This window comes from Eschscholzia californica, unplaced genomic scaffold (genome assembly GCF_041429995.1).
Source record: "Eschscholzia californica isolate CP2 unplaced genomic scaffold, dmEscCali1.0.p SCAF_5, whole genome shotgun sequence".
NCBI lineage: Eukaryota > Viridiplantae > Streptophyta > Magnoliopsida > Ranunculales > Papaveraceae > Eschscholzia > Eschscholzia californica.
The window spans coordinates 28,869,823-28,888,988 of NW_028238472.1; the positions used below are offsets into that span (position 1 = coordinate 28,869,823).

A 19,166-nucleotide genomic window follows, 5' to 3' on the forward strand; every position below is an offset into this window, starting at 1 on the left:
TTTGGATGCAGTGGTCCAGAGGCCAAACTAGTCACGGACGCCCATGTCTGGTATAGGAGGTTGTGGCTTTCTCCCATCCCTACCTCTCGCAGCTAGCACTGTGCCCCTCTACCAAAAAATTTCCTACAACAATGCTCACGGAGAAATTAGGGATAGCAAAAATGGAACCAACCCTAAGGAGTTAAAGCACTACTTCGCATGTCTAGAACATACAAGGTTGATGCGGATTGAACGCTCGTAATACCTTTAAAATGACCACAAAAGTCTGTGGGATACTGTATTTCTCCAAGGCTGATAGTGATGAATCAAAATAATCCCACATTGAATGGACCCTCAGAAGTCTCTTCAAAATCGCGAGAACTCTCATTACTAGGACACCCCACATGAACCCTCAAGTCTCATGAAATCCCACATGGACCAACCATCGTGACCAAGACACCTCACATGGACTCACAAACTCTGCTAAACAACACTAAACTCCTAGGTGTAGTGGATGGAGACATTGGTGAACTTATCTATATAGGTTGAAGATATTTGAAATGTCTCCATATTTGTATTACATTTCAAGGCCATGACCACCAATGCACCAATGTTTGGATTATTAGTTTAAGACATTTCAAATGTCTTGCCATTTAACATTTCAAATAACAGTTCTTTGTTACCCAAACCTGCCAATATTAACCAATGAGTTCATATAGCAAACTATCCAAACCATAAAAGTTTCGAACAACAGCTATTGCAGTGCCAACTAGTAGATGCAAAACACTAACACTGATTCCACAAGCACATATCGTCATTGATAGTAGCATAATAGACTAGGACATTTAAGACCAACATATAGCAAACCACAGGAATGACGCACCACAAAAGCTCAGACAGGAAACAACACACACAAGCACAGGCACACTCACACAACTTAGTAATCATCTCCTTCGTCACCATCATCACCTTCAGGAGATTCAGCACCAACCTCTTCGTAATCTTTCTCTAATGCAACAAGATCTTCACGGGCCTCAGAGAACTCACCTTCCTCCATTCCCTCACCCACGTACCAATGCACAAAAGCTCGTTTAGCATACATCAGATCAAACTTATGATCAATTCGAGAGAACACTTCTGCAACACTTGTGGAATTCGAGATCATACATACAACTCTTTGAACTTTGGCAAGATCACCACCAGGTACAACAGTTGGTGGTTGATAGTTAATACCACACTTGAACCCAGTCGGGCACCAATCCACAAATTGGATTGTTCACTTTGTCTTGATGGTTGCTACAGCTGCGTTTACGTCTTTTGGAACAACATCACCTCGGTACATTAGACAACAAGCCATGTATTTTCCGTGTCGAGGGTCACATTTTGTCATCATGGACGAAGGTTCAAAAATACTGTTAGTGATTTCTGCTACTGAAAGTTGCTCGTGGTAGGCTTTCTCGGCTGAGATTACAGGAGCATATGAGGAAAGCATGAAATGGATTCTAGGGTACGGGACCAAATTGGTTTGGAACTCTGTAACATCCACGTTTAATGCACCATCAAACCTTAAGGAGGCAGTCAAAGAGGAAATGACCTAAAACACCCAAAAGAAAGTATTAATATTCATGCCATACATATCTGATGAAGGAAAGAAATGTTTAATATCGAAAAGGCATGTTTGTATACCTGAGTGACGAGACGGTTGAGATTTGTGTATGTAGGTCGCTCAATGTCGAGGGAACGCCTGCAGATATCGTAGATGGCTTCATTGTCGAGTAAAACGGAAACATCAGTGTGCTCCAAAAGAGAGTGAGTTGACAGAACGTTGTTGTAAGGCTCAACAACAGAGGTCGAAACATGAGGAGATGGGTAAACAGTGAACCCAAGTTTCGATTTCTTCCCGTAATCAACTGATAAACGTTCCAAGAGGAGGAACCAAGTCCAGAACCAGTTCCTCCACCCACAGCGTTGAAAACAAGGAATCCTTGAAGACCAGTGCAGTTGTCGGCGAGTTTTCGGATACGATCCAAACATAAATCTACTATTTCTTTGCCAACTGAAATCGAAATGGAAACATTAGTACTACCAATCAAACAAATAGAAAAAATGAAAACTGAACTGGAGTAAGAAACAACAAATTACTTGTGTAGTGCCCACGAGCAAAGTTGTTGGCAGCATCCTCCTTGCCGATGATGAGTTGTTCAGGATGGAAGAGTTGACGGTAAGCACCAGTCCTAACTTCATCAATGACAGTTGGCTCAAGATCTACAAAAATTGCACGAGGGACGTGTTTTCCAGCACCAGTTTCGCTGAAAAAGGTGTTGAAAGCATCGTCTCCTCCACCTACTGTTTTATCACTAGGCATTTGGCCATCAGGCTACAAACAAAGGCAGAACTATTAAACCTAATTGAAGCAGAAAACTAAACAAAATGGTATTGGAATCTTAAGCAAGAACACGAAAACAAAACCAAAGCAGAAATGAATCAGCAATTTCATTCAAATCAGTGGTTCCTAGAACAAAATGCCACAAATATAAAGCAGTAATAAAACACGGAAGATTATAACAAGATGAAATCATAACCATGTATTATCTTATAAACAAGGCTAGCATCGATATGGACCATCTGAAGATGAACAGGAAACATGAACAAATACAAGACCATTTATCCGAATACAAGCAATTATCATATTGAGCTTAGATACAAAATGGAGTTTAAAGAAAACCCAGATCTGGATTTCTCAATAGATAAGTGACGAAAAACAAAAATAAAACCTAAATCTAGATTTTTCTCATACATAAACGACGTAAGAAACCTAGATCTGAAGTTCCTTACAATAAAAAATATATAAAACCTAAACCTAATATTTCACATTAATCTGTTAGATCAAGAAAGTAGGAAACCTAGATGTAGAGAAATTAACTGATTCCAACGAACAACCATCGAAGGAAAGGAGTAGATTGAAGAAAGCAAACCTGAATGCCATGCTCGAGGCAGTAAAGTTCCCAGCATGCATTTCCAACCTGAATACCGGCCTGACCAATGTGGATCGATATGCACTCTCTCATTTTCGATCAAACGTAGGAAAAATCTACAGAAAATAGGAGTAGGGGAAAGAGATTTGGAGAGGAAAGGAAGAACGATAAAAGCGTTTATTAAGACGCCTTCAACTCAAATTTCACATTTTGGTAACCCTCTTTCCCTTTATATAGAGAAGGGAGTTCTTAACCGTGGTCAGTTAATTAAGGATGACAGTACTGAGCCATCGAAGAAATACGGGTGACCTAATAGGACCAAACTACCCTCCTCAATCACTTGTGGGGTATTCAAAAGGATAATGCATCAATGGTTTCTAATGCAGTCGAATTCTCGAAAAACATAAGAGGATGTCATTTTCGACTCAAAACGCCTTCGTCCCTAAATTAGAGGCCCAAATAGATATATTATGGACGAAGGTTACAGACAAATCCGTGGTATAGACAAATTCATGGTATAGACATATTATGGACTCAAAACGCCTTTGCCCTAAATTGTGGCTAAAGGTTACCGACAAATTCATGGTATAGACTATGATGAAATCTTTTCCCCTATCGCGATGCTTAAATCCATTAAGATCATACTAGCAATTGCACCTCATTAGGATTATGAGATTTGGCAAATGAATGTCAAAATTGTCTTCCTGAATGGAAATCTGGAAGAGGATGTGTACATGACACAACCTGAAGGGGTTGTTGACTCCAATAATGCTAGAAAGTTATGCAAGCTTCAGAGGCCCATTTAAGGACTGAAGCAGGCAAGTATGAGTTGGAATCTTCGAATCGACGTGGCAAACAAAGAGTTTGGTTTCCTTAAGAATGCAGAAGAATCTAGTGTTTACAAGAAGGTTAGTGGGGAGAACTGATGTGACACGAAAATGTCACATTTGGAATGCCTAACTTAGACTAATTAGTCATTTTCGAGTGTTATCAATGATATTTTATGTGTTTTTCATGTTAGGTACTTATTTTGGAGTTAAGCGTGTGATTCGGAATAAAAGGAGCGAATTATCACTATCATTTCATGTGTCTAAAATGAGAGAAAATGACTTCAAGCAAATCGAATTACAAGTGGAGGCAATGACGAGTTCGACGGTGAAAACGGAAGTCAATTCCGAGTTCGGACGGGAAAGTTATGAAAGAAAGAAGTCCGAGGGTATTTTAGTCCTTTGTGACAATTTGAAGATGTAGAGACAAGGATGGAGGCACCCCTTGGTTTCTTAACCAAGCCCAAAGCCCACACAAGCCCAAAGAAGAATGACAAGGAAGACTTATATGAGCACCCTCTCTTTATGAATTAGAGTCAACAAAGTCTAAATGAATTGACTAAGTCAAGGGACTCTAGGGTTTTAGTAGTTGAGGCTACTAGTGGTGCTCAAAAGGCCGGGCCGGCCCAGGCCGGGTTGCGGGTCGGGCCCAAGCAACCCGTGCTGGAATAGCCCCGGGCCGGTTGCGGGTTGGCTAAACCTATGGCCCAGCCCGGGACCGTGACTTGACCCAGGCCAGGCCTATCCGGGCCGGGCCGGGCCAAACCCGGGTTTGACCAGGCTAATCTGTTTTTTTTTTTCCTATTTTTTAATATGAAACTCAATTAAAACTTAACTAATCCTAAAATTAAATTGAAAAGTAATATTACAAATATAAAACTATTTGTAATAGAACTTACTTAAAAGAAAATAAAACTTATCACGTAGTATTAAAGTAATGACTATTTACCTAAACAAATCGAACTTACCTAAAGTAAATTAAAACAAAATGGAACTTACTTAAAAAATTTATAGTATTTACTAAAAATTTCTTCTCTTACTCGAAAAGAAAAGATTTTCTAAAACTTACACAAAAATGGTTTAATGAAACTTACCTATATTCTTTTTATATTCTCTAACTTAAATAGGAAAAGATTTTCTAAACTTACATAAGGATATGAATCCTTAACATAAATATAAATATTCCTTTCTAACTCAACAACTTACCTAAATTTATTTTTAGATAAGATTTTTTGAAACTTACCAAAAATTTCTTCTCCAACTTAAGTTTGCTATATTTTCTAAATAGGATATAAATGATTAAGAGGAATAGAAATATTTAAAGAAAGAAAAAGGAAAAAAAAAAAACGTTGCCGGGCTCAATCCGGGCTTTTCCGGGCCGGGCCGGGCCTAGCCCGTCGGGCCCAAAATAGAGGCCCAGCCCGGGACCGGGACAGAACCCGGGTTGACCTGGCCCGTTTTCCGTACGGGCCAGGCTGGTCCGGGCCTGTACGGAACGGGCCGGTCCCGAGCCCAACCCGGGCCGGCCCGGCCCGGCCTTTTGAGCACCTCTAGAGGCTACTATTCATCATCTTCATCATTCAACAACCAAGAGAGAGAGAGAAAATGAGGCTAAAGGTGCTAGGGTTTGTGAGTGTTCTTGAGTTAGAGTTTGAAGGTTTAAGAGAGAGAAAAAGAGAGGAAGGAGAAGGAGGTGCCGGCCAAGCTCGGCCGGCCATCACTAAGGCCGGCCAAAGCTTGGCCGGCTCGGGCTGGAGCTGCAGCACGGCAGGAGCACGAGAGAGCCGGCACGGGACCAGCAGCAGACCGGCAGCAACAGCACACAACAGCAACTATGAAGGACGCGTCCACGGGATGAGCAACTCGAGATCCGGCACTAGGGACGCATCTGCAGCTCGGGACGCCTTCACGGACGCGACTACAAGCATGGGATGCACGGACGGGAAGCGGCTGCGGGCACGGGAAGCTTCCATGGGAGCTGCTGGCCGGAATTCTTCTTTCTTGGCCGGAAGTTCTTTTTGCCGGATTTCTAGGGTTTCCGGCCACTTTCTTGGCCGGAAACCTTAGGGCTTTTACTCCCCATCATCTTGGCTAGCTTCCGACATGGTTTGATTTGATTTTGGGTTACAAATTTCTAGAGAGAGAAAGCTAGGGTTAGCTTTAATGGAGGTTGTGTTCTAAATGGAGAAGATGATGGTGGTCGCTATGGGGAACCCAGAATTTTGTTAAGGGGAGATCGGATGCACCTTAAAGACTCATATTTTCCGACGATCTTAGCCTCGAACCACAACGAAAAAGGGGGATTCTCTCATCATTTTCTTTCAATTTCTTATTCAATCACCATGTTTAGCTAACTTTAGTGTGTCGAATATATGAGATGAAATGTGATGAATTCGTGATTATGTTTAATATGATTTGATGTTTTGATTATAAATTGATGTTCATTTATTTCGATTATCGTTTTGATCGTATTTTCATGTGTCTTGTCAAGCACTTCGCATAGTTAATAGACGAAACGAAGTATTCGATATCGATCGTAGTCTAAGTCATAATTTCATGTGTCTTGTCATGCACTTCACATAGTTAGGCGACTAGACAACACTTTCGTTGACTCGGGATAAACCGATTTAGACGTTTGTTTGACTAAGTATGATCTCAGGATATACGTAGTACTTAGAGACATCTACTTTAGGAGTCGAACATCGATTATACTCTGAAATATTAGATCGGATTACACGTAGTCGTAGGTTTATCATTATATCGGATCCTCGGTTCGACACCTCTCTCACTTATTTGTTGCCCGAATCGACTCTTGTTGCCTCCCGACTCTTGTTCCTCCGAACTTTTCTCTCGAATCTCTCTTGCCCGTTTACTTATATCGTTTGATTGGTTTACTTGTTTTATTCTCTTATTGCTTATTCGATCAAAACCCTCATTTATCTTTGTTTCCTTTCCTTTTTAGTCTAAGTTAGCTTCAAATATCTAGACCGAGGGACAAGACCCTTCGAAATCCAAACTACCTTTCTATCCTTGGATCGATCCCGGCTTTGCCGGATTACTACTTGATACCTCCGCTTGGGTGTGCAACCTTTTCGGGTGCATCAACAACCTAGTTTTTTTGGTCTTATTTTGGGAGAAACCCTAACTCTATTTCTATTATGGCCATTAGGAAACGCAATCAGGGTTGGACTCTGATTTTTGGAATTTTATATAAGGGTCTTATTAGAACATAAATATGTGTGGAAATCCTCAAGGAGATTTCTACCTTTACTACATCAAGTAAAGAGAGAATAGTTCCCAACTATCTATCTAGTCTAAAGAAGAAGGTGTTCGTCGTATAACTACCAGGAAGTTCTAGCTAACTTGAAGGTAGGAGATCAAGTTGATTGCTCGGGTGTCTCAAGTAGAGGAGCGACAATTGGAGCTCTTGGTCTTCGAGAAATCAATCATATTGGTCCGTGGGATTTACTGATTAAGGTAATTCATCAAACCTCTTAGTTCATATTTAGCTTATGCATGATATCCCAGGATACTAGTGTTAGACATTAGATATCTGAGATTTAACTTAGAACACTAGGAGACACCATAATCCAACAAATAGATCTTTTAGTGGATGTTTCCTTTTTTGAAAATCTTAAAGCCCAAGTTAATCAAAGACTTTAAGATCGTAACCGACTGAGATCTTTTAGAAAATTTGAGATTAAGTCGGTAAGCGTGCGGTCCACTTTTGCCTTCCCATGTTCACGGTGTAAGGCATCGACCTTGCTTACGTGGACCCCCTACGCTTGTCGCGTATCCCATGGCAGACGTGGTTATGTTTTAGGCAGGGCTGGAGCTCCTTGGACGATCTTGTTGACCTCCCGATTTCGCGCTTAGGTGACAGACCTCTTTGGGCTCTACGTCCTGTTTCCTTAAGGCGGGTCTACTCGTTGGGCTTTTGGTCTTTTCTTGACTTCTTGACGTCAATCAACAACCGCATGTTTTATGTATCATCGGGTCTCACCACTCTTTAGTGGAAAGTAGAGAAACAAAGGAGTAGAAGTACTCTGATGCTTTCATACCATAATTAAATAACTTAAGTAAATAAATTTTTGAAGTTTCGGATATACCTGGACCAGGGTTGTGCATGAAGCCTGCTCGTTCTTTACGCATTTTATTTCCTGAGCTCCGCAAGTCGGGTCAACTTTTAGCTGAGCTGACCTCCGCGTGACCGAACTTTTAGGGCTTTCGTTTACCAGGGTTGTCTTGTTAGAACATGCCTAGTTGAGGATTCCAGAGGGTTCATCCACGTGTTGATTTATGTGTGAGGAGTACTAACTCTATGTCTTGGGAAGTAAGTTTCTGCTTGATTTTGTGACATCACAAATCCGATCTTCTGATCACGCGTTTTCGGCGTTTGATCTTTTGGGTAACTGCCCACGGTACCTTCGATGCGATGAGTAGGGTACGTGGCCTCTTCTGGTTGGGCGAGCAGTTGAGTCTTGTCAAGTCTCATTAGTTCTCCTTTGACCTGGTCAGTTTTTGAGCCACAATTTGACGTACGATCACTATGACTTAGTTCGTTTCTGAGGCAACTTTGTTCCCTCCTTAATGTTTTCTTTTACCAAGATGAATTTTTTTTTTTTTGCAGAAATCAGCAGGGGTTAAAGGACCCTGACCCTTTTATTGAAACCAAAATTCAAGTACAAGTAGTCCCTCATAAAAGAAGACTATAAAGAATCTAAACAAAAAAAACTATTAGGCATACCTAATAGTACAAACATCTCAACAGTAAACCAAAATCTTAAGCTATTAGGCATACCTAACAGCACAACACAAACTCAAAGCAACACTCTAAAACAGGTTGCAATTATACAATCATCACATATGAACACTATCAATACATGAATTACAATGAAGAGTTTTATGCTTCAAACGTGTCTCAGGCTCAATGGGATAATGTTGAAACTATTGAGCCTTCATCTTTAGCATCACCTTCATTAGTCAAAATTGTTAGCAATCTTGAAAAGAGTACTTTCGAGTTTGTTAGGAATTTTAAAAAATAGTAAAAAAAAATGACAGAACTCTAAAAGAAATACTCAGTACGAGAACTAGTGTTACAGAAGATGATTACCATGACAATGTAGAATACGATACACAATATCCTATGTATGATGATGGGGATATGATTTTAGAGAAGTATAATTCTCCCGAAAACATGGTTATTGAGATATCCTCTCATAGTACCAAAGTTGAAATCCCTTCAGACCAAAATGAAGAATTTGCTAGAGTTGAAGATGATTTGAAGTCGTCTGACTCACTTAAGGATGATGAACCAGGGTTGATCAATTTTTTAAATGAGACCATTGACTCGCTTAACTTTGGTGAAGATCTAGAATTCTTTAAGGACCCTGATTGCATCGCGATAAAAGAGAGTATGAATGGTTTATCGAAATAGACATCTAGGGAGTGTGAGTCGGATAACTGAGGTATTCCTTTGGAAGAACCCGAAGTACCTATTTTAGAGACCTTTAGTTTAAGTCTGGGTGTCATTTATAGTCCTCTAGATTACTTTGCATTTTGTCCCCAAGACCATGTGTAGATTTTGAAGCGGTTTCTCACCGTGTTTATCATCCATATAAAGACCTTTTTTTATCAAGTTTGTACTCTCTCTGGTGCATCGTCAGAATTAACGACCTTAGTGTTGTCTAAGTTTGGGAATTGCCCTTCTCCCTTGATAGTCTCACATGCACAGTCATTAATCTACACAAACGTGAGACTATCGTTCACTGAGAACTTTGTGTTTTGGGTGGACCCTTAGATGTTTCGATTATTAGTTTATGGATAGTCACACATTCGTAATCCTGTAGGTATAATTATTTTTATTTTGTTGAGTCATCTGTATAGTCTGGTTGAAGACGTTAAACTTAGCGCTTTCAGGGAGCCAACCCACGCTTAAGACGTTGAATCTGGTAATATCTTTCCCTTCACCTTATTATTTTTGCATAGTCTTCAGAACATTGAGGACAATGTTCGGTTTAAGTTTGGGAATAAGCAATTGAAATTTTTTGCTAAGTCCTTATTTCAAAAATTTAAAGGGTTAAAAAAAATATTTGGATTGAAAAGGTGAGTTTAGTTGTTTTTGCTTGTTAATAGTTATAGTCTACTTGGTCTTACTATTCAATTGCTAAAGGTTTTTCGAGAAATTTTGAGTCTTGAGGGTTTCTATGCACTAGTCTTGTGAGTGTTATGTAGGTGGAGAGCAGACATTTCTAAGAGAATCAGATTGATCATTAGTAGAAACTTAACCCATGTGAGGTTCTGAACTTTTCATTTTTGTTTTGAGTGATCTCTTTTGCGCTACCTCCGAGTAAAATGAAAAGCTACTCAACTCGCAATACTAAAGAGCTAAGTTGACCTCCTCGGTTCAAATTTTACAACCACTAGGGATGTTCTCAAGAATGCAAACCTTTCGCTTGTAGTATGAGAAACTTGAAAACCGTGTCAACTTGAGGAAGATAAAAGTCCCATTTACCATTTAGAACCCTGAGAATAAGGCGAGAAGTAAAGTGAAGAAAATTTTACCCAAGAAAAGAGTAGTGTAAAGAAAGTACTTCTACATTTTAAGTTCTATTTTCAGAAGAAGTGTATCAAAAATATCGAAGAAAAAAAAGAAGAAAAAAAGAAAAAAAAAACTGTTTGTTCTGTTAAGTGTTTGTCCCCTAAAGTTGTTCTTGAATATTTGAAGAAGTCGAGTTCTCAAGAGTTTTAGTTCCCCTCATGATTAGAGTCTATCGACCTCTAGGAAACACTTTTAGATAGTAGATCAGGCGAGAAGAGTTGGTAAGCTTCTCCATCCCGTATTAGTGGTTGTTTCCTTCCTACGAGATCAGTCGCCTAGAGAAAATTTTAGTCAATCTTTGGTAATGTGGTGAGTTTCCTTTATGCTAATACTCGCAAATTGATTGAACCATTTCTAAGTTACTTAAATTTTTGAGTGTATGACCGGGAGGCAGTAGTCAGGCGAAATGTATTTAGAAGGTAATCAAGGTCTTGTCTATTCAGAACTGAAATGATGCTCATATTGGCTAGTGATCACGTGCATTTTGAGTTTAGGTTATTAGTGAAGAGGATTTAACATTTGTATGGTTTGGTTGACTTGGGTTTTATTTCTATTAGCTTTTAAAAATTTCTATCGGATAAAGCAACCTATAAGTAGGCCGGTTACTCCTGAATGCGTACATTTATCATTTTTGGCGAAAACGAAATAGATATGTTTTTGAAGAGCATGCTCGACCAATCTAAGAGATTCTATAAGAAATATATAATGAAGTTAAAATCAAGATTAGTTCTGGGAAGCAGCGGATAGAGGCCACCAATGAAAATAGGTGCTTAGTGCAGAATTGGAAGTTAGGCCTTGCCTTAGCTATACTGAAGTATGTTTCCACTCGATGGGTTGGGCCAAGCCCAGGTATGTACTTTATTAATACAGACGACTCTCTTGAGAATAAGAATGGGGGATATAATGTTATCATCTGTGACTCAACCGGAAAATTCTATTAATAGCCACGAAAATGACACCTAAGCAAACTATATTCATCCATAAACTTCAAGGGGTGGAGTTGGGCCTAAGAGTAGCACTGGATCGGGGGTTGGACCCAGTTGACATTAACATTGATTCTTTGAGTGTCACGACCTTGTTCACAAAACTGGCCCAATCAATTCCTTGGAAAGCAAAGAGGTTGTGGAGAAGAATACAAAGATTAGGGGAGAGGTTCACACGTGTCACGATGGCAGATACATATACAGAGTCAAATCAGGCGGCATATTATTTGGCGAAAATGAGACTAGGCGTAGGTGAAACGGTTAAAGCTAATTACAGATTGCCTCCGGAATTAGTAAACATCAATATTTCGGATACGAGGGGTACAGTTAGATTGAGAAAGGGGTGGGGCTAATAAGCATTTGATGTATTTGTTTCTTTTGGGTTTTCTTGTCTTTTATTACTTTATATGATTGTATCCTTTGAGTCTTACTCGCTTATCAATACAAAAAAAGCCAAGTTTGGTTGAAAGTCAGAACATTCAGAGACACGTGGTGCAGACGAGAGCGTTAGTATGAAAATTTGGTGCGTAGATGGGAACCAACACAACATTTTCAGCATCTTCTCCAGGCGTTGATCCTGTGTATTTTGTCGCACCCTCCGCAAGGTACAAGATCTAACGGCTGCTTTATCTTCGTGCACATGTCGTCATCACTGAAGTGCGTTGTAACGTCTTTCGTTGCTCCGAGATGCACCCTATCTGTCACTGTAATAAGCCAACAAATCAGAATTAATTGGCCCTTGTACTGTTTGAATCTTTCGAATATCTTCTTTAATCGATTACCTCTAACAGTAGAGAGGGAGAAAACGAGAACTAGAGATTGAGCGAGATATAGAGAGAGATTCTACAAAGATTGAAGAAGGAAAGAAGATGGGAGATTTGAGAAAAATTTGAACAAAGATGGGATTTTTTCTCCTCAGTTTTAGAAACAGAGAAGGATCGATAGAGAAAAAAATGGATTTCTTGAAGAATTCGATTCCTCGAGGGAGAAATTCATAGAGGAAGATTGAAGTGGATTTTCTATTCACAGTACAAAGAGCATGAAGATAATTGAAGAGAGAGGGTGCGAGCTGCAATTTCTTCTTTTATCATCAATTAGAGATAAGAGAGATATTGACATAGCTGGAATCATGGTGGGAGATGATTTGATTCGATTGACAGTAGAAAGAGAAGGAGATTTGGATTGAATATATTGTAGTAAGAGAGAGAAATCAGCTAGTCTTACTCGATAGATGATAAAGAGTGATTGGAGGAGAAGATGACAGTGGAGAGAAATTTCGGAGGATCTTCTCTGAAAACAGAAAGTTTTAGAGAGAGATAGCTGGAACCAGCGGACTTGGCTTCTTCTCCTTCTTTTTTCTTATAAATGATGATAGATTCAGAGAACATCAGGGACATCTCATCTTCAGCTGGAAGTGGAACTGGAATAAGAATTAGAGTTGTGCTCTTCTTCCTCTTTAATGAAGCAGTTTTAATCCACCATTCGGGATTAAGACTACTCTTCGGTAGTTAGGAGATTTAGGGTTTTCTTTTGAGTTTATCTCATATCTAGGATAATTAGAAGTTCCTATGTTCAAGGATACTTCGTAAATATCCTGTCTAGTTGATAGATCTTCCAGGAGATGCTTCTTCCTTTGAGACTCTTAAAAGCCCAATTTAATCAAACACTTTAAGATCTTTAAGAATATTCGGGATTAAGTCGATAAGCATGCGGCACGCTTCTGCCTTCTCATGTGCAAGGTGTAATGGCTTAGGTGGACTCCCTATGCTTCTCGCGAATCCGACGGCAGACCTGGTTGTGTTTGAGGCAGGGCTGGAGCTCCTTGGATGATCTTGCCGACCTCCCAATTCTGGGCGTAGCTGGCAGTCTTCTTTGGACTCAGCAGTCATGTTGCTGTAGGGTTTTATACCCTTCTACTAGTGTTTATAGCGGAAATATGACATCTAATGTCTACACTAGTATTCCCAGGATCACATGCAAAACTAGTAATTAATCTAATGGAGATAGTAGATTACCTTAATCGCTTTTCCCTCGAACTAGTTGAATTGATTGAAGAAGACCAAGAGCTTCAAGTGTAGCTCCTCTACTTGGGACACGAGCAATCAATTTGATCTCCCACCTTGTTGTATAGCTAGCACACCAATGGTGGTTGGATAGAAGAACACCTTCTTCTTTGACTAGATTGATAGTAATGGGAATTAGCTCACTTTCTCTTCTCTACTTGATGTGGTAGAGTAAGAAAGCTTAGAGAGAAATTCCACACCTTATTCTCTGCCCTAAGAGTGTTTATATAGAACCCTAATAAGAATCCACCTCCTTTTAGGTTTCCTAAAACACCCTTTAGAATAAGATTTAGGGAAATAGTCGAAAATAGCAACTATTGGTATTTTCTCAATTCCCTAAGGAGGAGGTGCCCAAACACCACGAAAATTGACAGATATAATGTTTATTATATCAGCAACTAACCCTCCAAAATTCAGCCCAATCCGAGTCCTAGAAGTACCCGAACCGGTCTAGGCCCAAAAACCCTGTTTTTGGCCTTTTTGTACTATCTTTGCCTAATTCCTTTTTAGGCCTATGAGATATGTTTATGGGACATTCCCATGATTATATCTCACTCCCACTAGTCATATCCTAGATCAATTTGTCACTCTTATGTGTAACCCGTTGTAGGATCCGATCGAAGTTAGCCGCGAATTACTTCGTAATTCGACGATCGTAGTTGGTCTCTAGCTACAACTCTACGATCCCTAAATCAATCGGACTTGATGATCTTCCACATCAATTGTCCTATCCGACAAATTGTTCGCATTGTCACCTTGGTCGAAGGACATCTCCTTCAACTCCTTCAGACTCCCACTTGGACTTAGAACAAGTGCAATGCCTCGATTCCCGTGTCAATTTAGTATCCCATCTGATACGTCACGTCATTCAGACTTTCTTGATATCCGAGTACAACTGTAAAAGACAAACGATTAACTTTAATCCGTTTGAGCGCGGCCACGCATTTTCAGTTGCTACTCATCAAGTGGCCTTGAGACACTTTGTACCTAATGTGATTAGGGTGACACAATCCATTCTTGCGCTCCCACTTAACTTCATGTCTATCCTGTCCTTCCCAGTATCCGTCTTTATAACCTCCTTTTATGGCGCGGCGTTTAACGGAACCAAAGTATGGCATTCCTTACATAAGATGAGTGGAGCACTCATGTTTTGAGGAATCTCTCCAATTGTCTTTATGAGAAGTATTGACGTTCATCACGAGTGATGTACTTCTCATTTGAGGGTTATCCAGTGTATAAACCTTTTACACACCCACGTAGTCGAATAGAATATACTATTCATATAGCCCATGAAACTGCGCTATCCCATCGACTCCCGTGCTAGTCTTCGTGAGTCATTGTTGTCCATGCAATGACCTGGACCACGGATTTTTGATAATAATTATTCCAAGTTCACTCAATAGGGTTTCATTCATCAGATCACGTATCTGACAAACCTATTCGGAACGTTTTATTATCGATGGACTGTCGTTTAAACACTAAACCAAGTTTAGACGACTGTTGAAATAATTCTTATTATTTCTGATAACGAGAGTTGTAAATCTGAGCCTCTTCCGTAAAACTCCTTTTACCCACTCAGTTTTACTTGTCGAGGTTTAAAATTATACCTCATGCCTTAGACTGTGTATGAATCTCATACTATGTCTAAAGTGACAGTTTAGTTTGACCACCGTGGTAGTCGGTTTTAAACTTTGCTTATTATCAATTAATTTGAAGATTACTATCTTCAACCTTGATAATATCTAGTAATCTTTACTAGAGTTAAGGCCTTTAATTCTTTGTGTAGTATTTGCAACAGTTCCCAGCTTAAAACACTTTTAGCCTACTTTCCTTCCATGTCTGGAAGTTTGCTACGATGACATGTTCAACTTTGTACTACTTCATCCTTTAGCCTTCTAGGATGTACTAAGTAGTGTTTCGGTTTTCCAATCCGAATTCGGATGTTTAAATGCTAATCATGTCCAACATGATTGACTTTATGTTTTCGAACATAAATGTCTCTCTCATGCGTGCTAGCTCATCGGTGTCTTTTAGACTCCGAGTTTTGCAACGCCCTCTGTCATGAGTTTTTGGGTCGAAATTCTTTTAGACTTTCCGAGTCTTAGATTTTCTGTTTCGGATTTCAAGCATCTCAGCGTACTGAGTCTCTCTAATCCTATCATCCTTTTGATCTATGCTTATAGATCTTCAGATGCCCAAAATGGCATTTTATCCTTTTGTGTGTGGTCCTTTATTGAGTCAGTTCGTTACTGTTATACAACACCTTATGTCGTACTCAATCTTTTGTATGTACTCTGCATACGGACCCGGAAGGTTTGTTTACTCCCACTTACCTTCTTGAAACTCGTGATTCAAGATTCTCTTCATTCTCCAGGAATCAAATTTCTCTGATTGCCTTTTGAATCGAAGATTCTAACTCTTGCGTGCTTTTAATCCATCGATAGATTTTTGAAGCATGCTTGTGGACATAACTTGATTGGAAGAATCTTTATTCTTCTTGTCTCGTTTCGGGAAACACGAATGTTTCCATCCTTCTCAGTTTTCTATTTTGGAAAACCAATTTAGGTCTTTTGTTGACTTAAATTATCAAGCTTCATGTCTTGACGAGATATGGATTCCACGATGATTTTGGCTTCTAGCCAAAATCTAGAGTCAGTTTCCGTTTCTGCGCAGGTCTTTTATCTCTTCAGAAAAAACCTTTATTTTCTGTGTCTTTGAGATTTGACCTTTTAGGGCTTTTGAACAACAATTTGGAATTTTCTCAACTACTTTGAGATATTCCTTTAGAGACACTTTCACTTGTTTTGAGAGTTCTCCGGCGAATGACATTCGCTTTTGTGCGGTGGGTTTATTAGATCATGTCTTTAACCTTTCCTTTTCCGAGGAGCCGCAGTTTGTTGCTCTTGGTCGAATTTAATCGACTTGTACAAGTTTCATGATTGTTTTTCATGACCCTCCATGATTTTTCTCATGATCGAATTAAATCGACTTGTACTTTTCTCCCACTTATTCTTTTAATAATTAGTGTTTTCTCCCAGACTACTAGGTGTGCTAATTATTAGAAGAATACTATCATGAGCAACAAACACTTTGTTCTCTTGATTAGTTATGGAAGAAGCCCAAATTTCTTTTAAAAGAAATTGCGTCAGATATTAGCTAGTTTTGTAATGCTTTTACAAGCTTAGCTGTTAGACGGAATTTTGGTAGTTTTGTGAGAAGCTATGTCTAGACTAAATGGATTTTGGAGGATAGAGTTTGATTCGTGTTCTTCATCTTAATCCTTTTGGACACTCCAAATATGGATAGGTTAGAAGTACGTTTGAAGATCAATCTCTGTTTTTGACTCAAGGCTTTCTTTCTTGTCAGTTTGATTCATGTTTTGGTTATAGTGGACTTGTTGTCCTCATCCCTTTCGATTGGGATGAACCTATCTTATAGGTTTTTGACCAAGTTTAGAATCTTTTGGTATAGTTTGTTAAACTTAGCACTTATTAACATCTCAATTTAGAAATAAAATTCTTTATTGATTCTCCATAATACTTAGTACAGAGATGATGTTAAAAACTAGAAAAACGATTAATCTAGAATAGTGCCTAAAGTAGACTTCGATCCCTTTCAGCATCCTTAGCAGTCGAGGCTTCTGCTCCCTCTTGGATCTTGTCTTCCTTAGCCAAATACTCAGTTCCCAGCTGCGCCTGTACATTCACAATGAAAGGGCAATTTTAGGTATTACATACCATAATTTGGGAATTTTACAGTATTTGATAAGTTAACTGTTTATACCTGAATTGGAAGCTACTGTTCCATTCTTTTTGTCCTCCAAGAACTTAGGGCAGTTTCTTTTCCAGTGGCCCTTGCCATCACAGTAGAAACATTTGGTGTCAGGAGGAGGACCTTTGTCTTTAGGTTTGGCAATTCGTTTGCTTTTACCTTTTGACGCGGTTTTCTTCTTCTGTTTTCCACCTTTCTTAAACCCTTTGTCCTTTTGTACCATAAGAACGTCCTTCTTAGTCTCCACTATAGCGACGTCCTTTTCGGCTGTTAGAAGCATAGAATGAAGTTCCTCCAACGTTTTATCCCATCCATTCATGTTGTAGTTCATCTTAAACTGATTAAAACCACTATGGAGGGAGTAAAGGATAGTGTCGGTAGCCGTTTGTTGGCTATAAGGGAAACCTAGTTTAGCCAGCTTGCCTATGAGCCTGATCATTTGGCGAACATGAGGCCCAACTGGTTTTCCCTTTTCAAGGCGCATGTCCATAATTGCTTTAGAGGTTTCAAACCTCTCCAATCTCGACTGTTTCTGGAACATTTCCCGAAGTTGTCGCATCATGGAGTAAGCATCCATGTCTATGAACTGCTCTTGCAGAGTCGGTTCCATGGTTGCTAGCATTAAGCAAGTTACGGGCTCTGCCTTTTTCCGCACACTCCTTTCTTCATCTATCTCTTCTTTAGTCGAGTTATCATCCAATAAAGGAATTGGAGTTTCTAGTACATGTTGCTTTCCTTCCATCCTGAGAACTATTCCTAGGTTCCTTTCCCAATCAAGGAAGTTGTGCTCATTCAGCTTCTCCTTGTCGAGAAGTGAGCGGAAGTTGAAAATATCTTTTGTCATCTTTGAACTACATAAAAGAAATGGCAAAGTTTTAAAACTCGTTATCGTTTTTGAAAAACATTAGTTTTCCCACATTATTCAATAAAAATCGTCCCCGATTGAATAAGTGATTCCAAGACCCCAGTTCTTCGAAGTAAAGCGGACGAAGGCCCTACCCTTTGACTCCATCGTTCCGGGTGAGTGAACTACTTCACTGATCATACCTTATGACTCTTGGTTGATAGATTTCATTAATGAATGACTAATCTATCCTTTTGCCTCGAGTATCCAAGACTCTCTTGCTGATCTCGTTGAGTAGAACCATTTAGACGTGTAGGCCTCTTCTATAGACCTACCCGCATTGTCCCAAGGTAGAGGAGGTACTCTGCGAAGGCCGACCCACCTTCCTCGAACAAGGGCGCAACGAGTGTCTTAATCTGGATAGGCGATTACTCAAGATTACTTTTGGGGACTTTTACGCTAGTCTGGCGTTTGTTATAGTGAACTATTTAGCCTAACTAACATCCACGACATAAAGCGTAAATAAGTAAGTAAATGCGCGCGAGAAAGTAAATCAAGCAGACATGGATCCTAGTATGGCCCCTAACCTAGAAGATCTAATCTCCCTTGGTTTTCTTCTTGTTTCGCCTTTTGGTTCGTCTTGGATCGCCATCTTTGAACCTCCATTGATTTCTCCCACTCGCCTTTGTATTTCATCCTCGAGTTTCTTCAATGGACTCATAGACCCTAAACTCTAATTACAAGACTCTAACGATTCGCAGATCGTATAAACTTGAAATTAAAATTAATTACAAAGCATGCACCCATCCGTGCTTAAAACAAGAACAAGGAAATAAATCTATGGCCATACTAGTTTCCCGCATTCACATCACATGCAATCATATAATATATCAAGGCTAAGAATTATATATGCATGATTATCTTGGGAGATACTTTTGTTGACATCACATGTCACATTGCGGACCTTAAGTCTAAATTCGAAGAATTCAACTAATGGTGCTTTCCGGTTTTATGTTTTATGATTAAAATCATCTTTTAGAAAAACTCCATTTTGGGCTCGAGAAAGCCCGGGTCAGTTTCGGAAAAAATATTGGTTCGATTCTTAATGATTTCATAAATCAAT

At 39.5% G+C, this 19,166-nt stretch overlaps 1 protein-coding gene across 2 annotated transcripts; it reads right to left on the reverse strand.

Annotated features, from left to right (window-relative positions):
* Window positions 1-669: 669 nt before the first annotated feature.
* On the reverse strand, window positions 670-3,159 carry LOC147538122 (uncharacterized). 2 transcript variants are annotated; one of them, XM_086640875.1, is made up of 4 exons: window positions 2,968-3,159; window positions 2,122-2,356; window positions 1,666-2,035; window positions 670-1,573 (listed from the first exon to the last, which is right to left on the reverse strand). In XM_086640875.1, exons 1-4 carry the CDS (start codon window positions 2,989-2,991, stop codon window positions 1,558-1,560), a joined length of 645 nt encoding a protein of 214 aa, XP_086497001.1. In that variant the 5' UTR covers window positions 2,992-3,159; the 3' UTR covers window positions 670-1,557. The 2 variants fall into 2 exon arrangements, with proteins under 2 accessions (XP_086497001.1, XP_086497000.1); XM_086640874.1 differs by lacking the exon at window positions 2,968-3,159 and having other exon boundaries at window positions 721-1,573.
* Between the last annotated feature and the right edge of the window lie 16,007 nt (window positions 3,160-19,166).